The sequence below is a fragment of the Astyanax mexicanus genome, chromosome 7 (genome assembly GCF_023375975.1).
Source record: "Astyanax mexicanus isolate ESR-SI-001 chromosome 7, AstMex3_surface, whole genome shotgun sequence".
Classification (NCBI taxonomy): Eukaryota; Metazoa; Chordata; class Actinopteri; order Characiformes; family Acestrorhamphidae; genus Astyanax; species Astyanax mexicanus.
This window is the reverse complement of record NC_064414.1, coordinates 45,116,193-45,128,580: the sequence shown is the minus strand read 5'-3', so window position 1 is coordinate 45,128,580 and position 12,388 is coordinate 45,116,193. Positions and strand designations below refer to the sequence as shown.

Here is a 12,388-nt window from a genome sequence, read left to right as displayed (position 1 = left end):
CTGTAATGTAAATCCATGCTACTGTATCCACCAGAACACAGTATGTAACATACAAAGCTGCTTCAATATCAGCAATACTGCTATGATAAGTTTGATAAGCATAACATTTTAGGGTTCACTAGTTCTATGAGTGTGTACTTTAGAGCAGTTGAGTGGGTGGCACATTGTGGGCAAATCTCCTCCATGTGACTGACGTTTCAAAGCTCTCTAAAAGATGGAAGTGGCCATGGATGACTGCCGCAGTGCAATTCCAGCCATCAGGCTGCGTTCAACCACAGAATGGCAGAAGATTAGGCCAATCACTTCAGCACACATTAGATGACCAGACAAGGGTGTTTGTGCAGCGCAGAGTGAGGCTGGGGAGGACACCTACGGTAGGCAAACAGCAGCACTGCAAACCAGGCACACAGATAAAAGCATTCTCTGTCTCTGGAACATCAAATGAGTCTGGAAATTGGAGTCACATTCTCCCGGTATAGAGCTCCTGTAACTAGATACTGCAATTCTCAGAGCTGATTTCTTGAGAATTGCACAAGCAATTGAACAAATGTTTCCAATTGATTCAGTGGGATTACTATTCGGATTACACCATAGCAAAAGGTAAGAGCACAGTATTACCTACACACCCCAACCACCAAAGCGATACAGTGCTGGTAGAGCAAGAACTGAGGTCTATAGTGTGAGTAAATCGTACAGACTAGACAGAGACAAAAAGGCATGCTTAGTGTAACGGTACTAGAATTATTAAATGTATAATGCATTTTCACTGAAAACCATTAAATTGTAAGAACAGCTGAGCCTGTACGTAAATTTTCAAGATCAATTTCACTGACATATTACTTTATATGCTTACATCAGCAAGAATAACTAAGGTTTTTTGGGGTGTATGTTGATATGGGGGGAAATATGAGAGTTTAGGCTTCTAGAGTTTCAATGAAATCTGTGTGATCAGAGTTGAGTTGGGGTTGAATGGGGTTTCAGTAGAGTTTAAATACAGTTTGAATTGAGTTACCAGAGTCTGCATAGATATTAAATATAATTTGAGCTTATTATTTAATTTGGTGGAGTCTGAATAGAAATTGAGTAGATTTTAATGAGGTTAAAATAGAGTTTGTGGAGAGTCTGGTAGATTTTAGTTTATTGTCTGAATAAAGTTTAGATAGAGTTTTGATGATTTTAGTAGTTTTGTTATACAGCTCCATGTTTGAGTAAAATGAACATTGTTGTTTTATTCTATAAACTACAGACAACATTTCTCCAAAATTCCAAAAAATATATTGTCATATTTAGAGCATTTATTTGCAGAAAATGAGAAATGGCTAATATAACCAAAAAGATGCAGAGCTTTCAGACCTCAAACAATGCAAAGAAAACAAGTTCATATTCAAGTTTTAAGAGTTCAGAAATCTGAAATATTTGGTGGAATAACTCTGGTTTTTAATCACAGTTTTCATGCATATTGGCATGTTCTCCTCCACCAGTCTTACACCATGCTTTTAGATAACTTCATGACACTCCTGGTAAAAAAATTCTATTCAAGCAGTTCAGCTTGGTTTGATTTGATTCCAGAGGTTTTTAATTTGGTAAAATCAAAGAAACTCATCATTTTCAGGTGGTCTCTTATTTTTTTCCAGAGCTATAGTTTAGATAATGCTTGGTAGAGTCTAATTTGAACATGAGCAGAGTTCGAATGGGGTTTTAGAGTAGAGTTTGAATGGAGTAGAGTTTAAACACAGCTTGGCAGAATCTGTATACAGTCTGAGGAGAGTTTAAATAGATATTCTGTAGAGTTTAGGTGAAGTCTGGCTGAAGTTTGGATAGAGTTTGGATATAGTTCACTTCCCTTTTTTTCATTAGACCTTGGATGAAGTTTAACTGGAGTTTGGCAGGGTCTGTATAGAGATTAAGTATAGAGATTAAGTGTGACTATCTTGACCAGAGCTTGACAGAGTCTGAATAGTGTTTGATAAAGTTCAATAGTGTTTATAAACAGCTTGTGCAGAGTCTGATAAGGGTTTGGCAGGTTTTAAGTGGGACTTGAGCAGAACTTGGCTTGAGTTTGGGCAGAGTTTAATTAAAAATTTAGTTGGGTCTGGGCACAGCTTGGCAGATTTTGGGTAGAGTTATTGGGTAGATTAACGGAGCTCAAAAAATGTTGGAATCCACCAAAAAGTGGCTGGCCAAGCACAGAGTTCAAGAAGGGTCTGAGAGAAGGATTTGAGCAAAGCCTGGTAGACAGTCTGAGTAAAGTATGACAGACAGACTTGATGGAGGCTGGGTAGGCGACGAGGTTCTGGACATGTTTATGAGGGAGGTCTAGGCCCTGTGAGTAAATGTTAACAAGCTTCTGAGCCCTGCTTCCATCTGCGAAGCCTCCTCCAACTCCTCCATAAATTAAGACTTTCTCCAGCAGATTAATGGCGGTAGTCTAGCACACCGAGGCTGAACAGCACTGAAAATATATAGCAGCAACTGCTAAAGAGCAGCAGAGATCACCAGCACTGGAAAAGGCTCCGACTTTAGTGTGTAATAACACCAAGGCTAGTCTGTCACTGACGGATGTATCCACACGAAGGCTTAACCCTCTTTTACTCATCCAACAAAGTTTGACGGGAGATTTATGGCCGTGAAATACGGCCCAGTTTGACCACGCTGACCCCCACGTAGTTCTGAGAAGTCACACCTCATTAACGGATACACTTGGCCTGAGATTTCATTAGCAAGAACCGGATGGTGTTCCACAAGGGTCATATTTGGATCAGTAATTACCTTTGAACCACATCAAGGTTGTGCAAGCGCATTAGTAATTTACAGGTCTGCTTCTGCTTCAGAGAAATATTAAATGAAAACATCCAAATCCAACCCGAGTCAGATCTATGAAACCCTCATAAAACATTTCTTTGAAAAAGAACTTCTTCAAACGTTAAAATGGTCAAATTTCTCAGTGCCTGTTTTAAACACACATTTGCAGCTGTAACCTACAGAATCCTCTGTATCCTAAGCAAAGTCTTCAGCAAACCTTTTTAGAAATTTAGTGTTAAACTCCTCCTGCATACTCTTCAAACCTGTATAAGCGTTGAGGTGTTATCTTATGAGTGAGACTAACGGCGCGTGTCCACTGTTACTTAAGCCCAGACGCATCCCATTAATTTCAATGGAGAGAGCCGCAGAATGCCGCGGTGCATGCTGGGTTGCGTTGCGTTGAGTGCAGCCCCGCCCTCCGACAAGAATTTGATTTCAACTTTATTCAAATGAATCCGGCCGCCGCGCTGCGTCCAGCCAATCAGAGAACAGCAGGCTGCCATGCCACACATATATGAGCCTCCCACACACAGAACAGGCCCCTTTTAAACACAGAAGAGAGGCTAAAAATGGCAGAATATGGATTTATACAACTGTAGATCACAGTGAAGTTTACTTAAAATGAAAATCTTAAACTTATGATTGACTACATCTGTTGCTTCATTTGAATTCAAAAACGTCACGGACACGCCCACACGCAGCGAGCTGAGAGATCCAGCACGGCGACCTGCGTTGAAGAAAAGTCCTAGTGGACGCGCATCGTAATCTAGGGCTGCAACTAATAAGTATTTTGGTAGTCAACTAATTTGATGATTTTTGTTTTTTCAAATAGTCGATTAGTTAATTAATCAACGATTATTTCTGCCATGTCCTCCATCTCCAAAACGATAGAAACAGCTGATCATGGAATTTAAAATGTATTTAAATGTCAAAATGTTGTTTAAACATGGAAAGTACTGATATTTAGTGAGTAAATAGGTAATCTGTTGTGTTTGGGCACTTTTGGAGACACAGATTAAGTTTAATATAAACTGTGTGAGTGAACCATTTACCCATCTCCCACTGCACTTCTGTCTCTAGCACTTTGTGTAATGCAGTACTGTTACAAATTAACGATAACAAAATTAACAATAAAATTTGTAGTCGACACATTTAAATAATTGGCATTGTAGATTATATCGACTAATCTTTGCAATCCTAGACTGAACCCTGTTGAATATGCTCATGGCAAGGTGAGGTGAACTACTAAAGCTGGAATGAGGTCTGATAGCGTGTCATTCATTAGACATTCAACATTTCTCGACCCCTAAGTGTCACTCGAATCTTGCTGGAATTGTTAATGCAACAGACAAGCGAAATCATATTCCTCTTTAGCTTCCATGAGACATCAACTTGTCCCATGACTTATGGCATGTGTGTATACAAGTGTATACAAGATAAAAAGAATAGGACCAAACAAAAAATCATAACATTCTGGATCATTGATTTCTGTTACAAATCTTAATAAAATTATTGTATCTCAGTTAAGGGTGTGCCATATCATATCATTTACAATAATTTAATTTTCCTTTTTTTGCAGTATTGTATTCTTAAAACAATTTTTGTCATTTAACATTTTGTTATATCACCAAGAGAATCGCCATCGCGAAAATACCATGAAATATTGTGATATTATTTCAGGCCCATATCGCCCACCCTTTGGGTAAATTAAGGGTCACTGGGGCATAAAGTTAAATGGGACAGTTTTGCTATAGAAGGTTTATTTTCCTGCAAAAAGGTAAAAAACAAATGTGTTTGCAAAATTAATGTTCAATATTACAGAAATAGATCATTTGTTCTATTTGTTCAAATTTGTTCTATTAATGCCAATATGACATAATTCTAATTCCTATTTATATAAATGTATATTCCCTTGTGAGTAATTTTTAGGACACCCCCACCTTTATTACTACTTAAAAGATAGGATTAGAGAGGATTTTGGGAGGAGCCTGTTTTATTTAAATCTCAGACTTTAGCTTGCTTTGCTTTGCTATTGATTGTTGAGCTGAGTGGATCACCATGGCCAGATCTAAAGAGATTTCTGATGCCCTCAGAAAGAAGATTGTAAAGTTTGAAGATACATATGAGTCTGGGAAAGCTTTTTTTTAAGATCTCAGAGTAATCAGTTGAAGACAAATGTTTTCATGGGTTGAAGTATATTTATTTTCCTGTATATTCAATTTCTATTACACATATATCTGCAACAAGTGCTGTAACCTGTTGATATGAACTTAAAATATTAAAAAAGTGTGTGGTTCAGATGATCCCTGTGGGGATATTAAGGGGCATGGTTTACCAGTGCCTGATAACACTTTTATAATTGCAAATTTCACACCACCCCTCTTAGGGACGCTTCTCTAGACACTGATGGAGCCTAGTCATGGGCTAAATTAGATTTTCTGCTGTGAACCTGAGTGAGCTGGATGGCAATTTAGTTGAGCACTAGTCTTAATTTGTGTCCAGAAAACCAGGCTTTTATTGACTGTGGGTAATAGCCTCAATAAGCGTCTTATTAAACCCCTTAACAAGGTCCACAATAAACTCCAGCGTAAACTCCTTAACAAGCTTTACTCTCTCAGTATGGAGCTGGAGCCAAAGAGGTGGTCTGAGGCATGGTGCTACATACCACACATACCCATTTCTTTGGTTGGTATGGTGGTGGGAGAGCCCATTAAAGACCCCTAGTAAAGTGTTTCTCCAATTTTTCTCACTGTGTTTTTCGAACTATAAGGCGCACCGGATTATAAGGTGAACTATCAATAAATGTCTATTTTCTGGTCTATTTTTATACATAAGGTGCATCATTAGAATTTCCCCTCGGGGATCAATAAACTATCTATCTATCTATCTATCTATCTATCTATCTATCTATCTATCTATCTATCTATCTATCTATCTATCTATCTATCAGATTATAAGGTGCATTAGGTGACACTAGTAAAGAACAGGGGTTTCTCCATGCTTTCATGTTTTCATTCTAATTTAGCAGGTCCCTCCAATGGGTGGCAAGACCGGTAAAGCTAAGCTAAGTACATATAGCTGTAATTCTTAAAAAAAACATTTTCTTTTAAAGCCAACCGAGCACTGAATGTTAATCTACACAGAAGTTATTTAGGCATTTAGCATTCCTCGATCCACAGTTTTATAGGTGTACATAGAATATATCACATATAAAATCAAAAAAGTCAAATGAGCTCTGGATGTTAATCTACACAGTTTTCTCTCCTGTTTTTTGTGAGTATAGCACTTCCATTTATTTACAGTAAGCTTAAATTTCCAATATTTTGTCTAAGGGTGAGTTTTCAGTGAATTTTCCTCAGCATTAGCATTTGCCGCTAACTGCAGCACTAACAGGATGTAAATGATGCCTGATAGCACTAGACTGAGAAACCATGAGTATTACAGTAAGTCAGGGCGCTATCAGCTAGCGGTTTGACCCATGTAGCTTGTTTTAATGGCTAATGCTAATGCTGCTGCACCCAGCCTTAGTGCTGGAGAAACTTCACTGAAAACTCACCCTTATAACACTGTACTTCAGCAGAGTGGCTTTACTGCTCCTTAATAACTGACTGGTTGAATTCATATATAAGATGCACTGTTGATTTTTGGGAAAATTAAAGGATTTTAAAGTAGGTCTTAAAGTCTGGAAAATACGATACTCTGGTAGAAATCACATACACATTCATTACAGGAGATCCCACACACATATCCAACTGGTTATTCCAGTATTGGCCTCGACTTCAGCATGGGACATGACATAAGTAATGATACTAGTCCTATGTCCCATGATTTTGGCATATGTATATTAACTCATTTACTGTTCCTCATGCTTATGCTGTCCCAGTTTAGAGAGAATAGTAGAAAAAGAGACAAAGTTTTATCACTCAGACCCAGCAAATAGTAAAAGCAACTGTCGTTCAGCAGGAAGTGTTAAATATGGATACAATTTAGCAGAAAAAAACATGGTAAATAGCAGCAGTTTGTAATATTTTTTTTTCCACAGTGCACACCATGCTTGCTGGAAAATCATTGAGATGTGAATACCTGCTGAACTGAAATGACGGGGGTGCTGATGAGCTTGGTGAAAAACAGTAGGCAATTTAGCCTGTAATTTAAGCTGAATTCATCTCACTTTTAAACAGCAAACACGGCCAACCAGACAACAACAAAATCAAACGATAGAACCTGCAAAAAAAAAAATCACCCCTGGACACCGCGGAAATTGGTGCTGAAAATTGCTGTACAAATGCCTCAGACTCTGACTCTGACATATATCCTAATGAGGAACAAAATCCACTTTCCTAACAAGATATCTGCAAACTTTTAGTGCATTTTTAAAAACCTGACTTGCATTTGCCTTTCTTGGTCCTAATTACCTCTACTGTAATTATATTTCCAATTTAATGTGAGTTTCTTTGTTTTCTGAAACACTACTACACTACTAAACACTACTGTGTACATTACCTCAGCTGTCAGCATTAAACAATACTAAACAGCCTAAAAACTGGCACCTTCCAGTGACAGGGTCATTGGCATCTATGGCTCTTTGATGTGATAAATGCAGGACTTGCTCTTGTTCTTGCTAATGTCTTGGTGTCAGATGCCACATGACACCACAGAAAGCTTACAGGGTTCACTCATTTCACAGTGTGGATTGGTGGGCACTCTAGATAGCAGAACCACTAAAAAGTACATTTTTAAAGATATGTTCCATTGATATATGAATTTTGAGATTTTTTGAAGCATCTTGTTTATAGTTTGAGAGGTACACACTCACCAGGTCTGTGTTGGGTAGGTCCTGGTACTCTGATGAGTAGAAGGCAGAGGATTTTCCAAAGCTGCTGCTGCTGCTGTCTCCTGCTAGTTTTGGTGGTTGGGCATGCTGCCGATACGTAGCGCTCTTGGGGGTCCAGCAGAACAGGTTGATGGATTCTCGGACACAGCGCTCTATATCAATCTCTACAAAAAGACAAAATATAAGAAAAATGTAAGCTTAAGCATATACAAAATAGTAAAAGGTTCAAAACAACAAGTCCTGCTGCACAAGCCTCCAGTTGTTCTGCAGGTTTAGGTTCAGCAACAGTATGTGCTGAAAGATTGAGGTCAGCTGACTTCCTGAATATACTGAATATAGACCAGGTTATTCCATCAATGGATTTTTTCTTTCCTGATGGAACGGGCATATTACAAGGTGACAATGTCAGGATTCATGGGGCTGGAATTGTGAAAGAGTGATTCAGGAAGCATGAGATCATCATTTTCACACATGGATTGAGAGAGTTCACCACAGAGTCCAGAGCTTAACATCATTGAGAATCTTTGGGATGTGCTGGAGAAGCGTTGCTTTGTGCAGTGGTCAGACTCTACCATCATCAATGCTGCTGCAAGATCTTGGTGAAAAATAAATCCAGCAACACTGGATTTAAATGAATCTTGTGACATTGCAGAAGCTTTTGGTAACAATGCCACAGTGAATGTGTGCCGCAATTAGGGCTAAAGGCATCCAACGAAATATTAGAGTGTGTGACCTTTTGACCTTTTTTATTTGGGCCAGGCATGGTTACTTAAACAAATAAAACAGATAAAATAAAAATACTAAGTCTGCATACTGGCTAATAATATTCACATTAATGTTCTTGTTTTGCTAATTCAACATAAATCGGCAAATTGAGGTCAATTCCATATAATATTTAGAATTTTGATATCCCTTTCTACTTTTGCGTGTCTTGCCATTCCTTTTTCTCGTGTAACATACGTGTAATGAGTGGTCCGGCAGTCTAAAGCGCTGCCACTATGAGCGGGAGGTCGCAGGTTCGAACCTCCGCTCATGCAGCTTTGCCATCAAGCTGCCGGCGCTCAGAGGGAGCAAAATTGGCCCTGCTCCCTCCGGGTGGGTAGATGGCGCTCTCTCCCCACATCACTCCTACGGTGATGTCCACAGCACAGGGCGTCTGTGAGCTGATGTACTGGAACCGAGCCGCTGTGGGACTAATAAAGTATTATCTTATCATATCTTGTACAATATATCGATAATAAGTCAATAAGTCAGTAATTATTGTCATATCAGGACTAATGGAGCATTTTGTCAAAGCAAAGAAAACTTTAAATCCAACTGCACACAATCTGAACATCTGAAAACTCAAAAGTTTCTTATGAACCAGCAGAGAAAAGCTTGCTCACAGAGACAGCAAGTTTTATTCACAGAAACAAACAAAAACAAAATAACAAAGACTTTCTCAGTTTGCCTTTCATAAACCAGGATCCCCAGTGGAGCGAGCGACACTAATAAAAAGCCTATAAAGAAGTATTGTCTGTGCCGAAGTGCCTCACACTTTCCTCCGAGCTTGCCCAGACTATTGGCAGCACTGTGCTGCTGACTGGTGGAGCTGGAAAGATGCAGCGACAGACTGTCTCTTGCTAAACGGGGTGAAAAGAAAGAATACAATCAAAGTTTATTTATTTTTAATTGCCACTTAAAAAGTCCCACGCCTACAGAGGAAGTCACTGCGGAGAAATCTGTTGAGGTGCTGCCAACTACCTCTGTTTGACCTGCAGAGAGCATTCCTCAGGAAGCTCAATCCCAACAGTCTACACACAGCTTTTTCAAAAAGATAGACTGGCAAAAAGCTCCCAGTCAGCAACACTTACACGCTCTTACAATGGGGGATTATTCGGGACAGGGGGAGATTAGCTGCTTCCTCCAAACACATCATGACCCCTCGCAAGTCATGCGCTTTAAACGGCGGCTTAGAATAAGAGATTCATTGGATTAGAGGCGGATATAAACAAAATAGGAATTCCAATCCTTCTCAGTCACTCTGATTCATTCGCTTTCTCACCAGTTAATGACAAGTATGGCTAATGAGTTGCTTCGGCATGACTCGACTGCTATTTGAATTATACCAGTAATTTAGACGTTCAAGCTGTTCAATTCGTTAAGGGGAGATTGTGAAGAGACAATCTCATTTTTTGGGTCACACCAGACTTCACTTTACAAACTTCACTTCTACCTTTACTGGCTTAAGAGACAGAGAAAGAAATAAAAGTACACAAAAACTCAATTCCAAAATATAGTCGCAAATAGTGATTCTTAGGGTCCAAGCACATATCAGCCATATATGACGCTAAATAAATCAACATGGGACCATTCCTGAGACAGAAGCCACAATATGTCTACTATGTCTAATATGTGAACAGGCAGTGCAAAAACGTTGTTTCCTGATATTGTGCCATTCATCAGTGTGGAGATAGAGATATACGATTGTGGAGCTGATCATTAGGGGACCATCTGCAGCAGGGATATGAATGTAGGGGCTAAGTGGAACTATGAGAGTTGACTCAAAGTTCCTTAGTTCAAAATTGTAAAAGCTTTCAAATATTCCATCGTGTACAACAAACAATATCTTGACAAGTTTCTGAACAATCTGGAGAAATCTCTGTGTGTATGGCACAAGGCTGATGGTTAGTATTTGATGCTGGTGATCTTCAGGTCCTCAGGTGGCACTACATAAAAACAGGTATGATTCTCTACTGGATGTTGGTGATCTTCAGGCCCTCAAGTGGCACTACTTTAAAAAAACAGGCATGATTCTCTACTGGATGCTGGTGATCTTCAGGCCCTCAAGTGGCACTACATTAAACACAGGCATGATTCTCTACTGGAACTCACTGCATGGGATCGGGAAACCTCTAGAATTATTTTCTATGAACACCGTTCACCATGCAATCCACAAACGCAGAACAGTTAAAGCTGAATTATGTAAAGTTGCTGATTGGTTATCCTCTGACCATCTTTGTTTCTGAGAGACACAAGAGAAACTTTCCTGCATTTTGTTGGTTTCGTCCCAAATATTTAGATTTTTCTCGCTGTCATTGTTTTTTATTACATTTTGTGCAACTGAAATTCGTTCTACTGTCTAATGTGGTAAAATATAGGCAGATGATAGAGTTTTCAAACCAGTGCATTCTTTTTTAATGTACATTTATTTATATTTCACAAAGCATCCCAATTTTCCAGAATTGGGGTTGCAGCAAAGCTAGAGTTGAGAACATGAGACGGTTTGCAGACTCGGCCTGAGAGGGGGCGGAGAGAGAGTGAAAGAGAGAGAAAGAGAGGGCGAGAATGACACAGGGTAGAGTGTCACTGAGACAGAGACATAAAAGTGTCGAGAAGAGAACGAGTGGAGACAGAAGAAGACATTCCGACTCCCCTGACTCATGAATGTTGCATGCAATCACTCTCCCCGGCCCGACGCGCCAGCGCTGCCAATGCGGCTCCAACAGATGCCATCCAATCAGCCCACAGATCCAGCTATGCATCCCACGTCAGATTAAAAACGAGCCTGTTAAATGGTATTAGTTTGAGACATTATTCAGCGGCTGTCACTGCCAAGCTGAAAGCGGTGGAATGGAAGAAAGAAAAAAATGCCTACTAAGAATTTGCTTTCTGAAAAACTACTCAATTCAGCTCATACCTTCAGTTAGAGCCAGAAATGATGACCCAAGTGCCAGAAAAAAAGTTCCAGCCAAGAGCAAAGCTCCCAAAAGCATCATATTGTTACTACCATAATGAATATAAAGATCAAGTCATGCTTTGTCTCCTACGTCTCAATGATCTCAGCGATATGATGCTTTTGGGAGAAGCAGCTAGAGTCTGAAACAGATACAGCAAAAACTGAGAGGAATCATAAACACACGACCTGGCAAAAGTTTGGGAACATGAAGTATTTTAACTCTGAGTCCACTGTTTTATATGTGCTCTGCTTTAAAGTAAAAGTTTCTTCGGCATTCTGGTCTTTTTATTTCAACATATGAAACATAAAATTAAGTACATCTGTGGACATCTGTAGGGTATGTTTACCAAAACAAATTCAATATGCTAACATTTACATTTCACTTTAAATACTACTTAAAACTTTGCTGTCTTGTGTTTCTTGTCCAGAAATGACATCAACTTTTCTGGGCTCTGGGGTACCTGTGAATATGCACTGCAGTCAGTGTTCCGAATCAGTATTCCGACCTCCATGATTTCCTAAACAAAGATCAATAACCAAAGATCATCCAGACTGTTATCAGTCCAATAATCAGGGTCTGTCTTCCATCCATACATTTTTCAGCAAAACAATGCAAAAGCACATGCTGCACACATCACAGAGGCATGGCTGCACTGGACTGAATTGCCTACAGTCCTGACCTGCCCCCAACTATAGAGAATGTGTAGAAAATTTTTGAAGGAAAACAGGTGGAAATACCAACAACATTGTACTATTAAATACCGTAAAACATGTTAAAGTCCTGTACAATTATAGCTAGGCATACACTGTAAATACTTTCACTGTAACTTAACAGTAAAACATTAGCAGAAGAGATGCTACAAAGTCATTGCATTTTAATTCTGGATGTTGATCTACATGTTTCTCTCCTGAAAACTGTTTATTTGGGTGGGTAAATCGCTTCTGTTTATTTACAGTAAACTTAGATCACAATATTTTTCTAAGGGTGAGTTTTCAGCGAAGTTTCTCCAGCACTAAGGCTAGGTGCAGCAGCA

General features: G+C 39.2%; 1 protein-coding gene across 1 annotated transcript in view; it reads right to left on the bottom strand.

Annotated features, from left to right (window-relative positions):
- Positions 1-12,388, bottom strand: part of tbck (TBC1 domain containing kinase) — a 98,835-nt gene that overhangs the window by 21,723 nt on the left and 64,724 nt on the right. Inside the window, exon 23 of the mRNA XM_022684516.2 lies at positions 7,619-7,800. Coding sequence (XP_022540237.1) covers positions 7,619-7,800 — 182 coding nt within the window. The remainder of the gene's footprint in view (positions 1-7,618; positions 7,801-12,388) is intronic.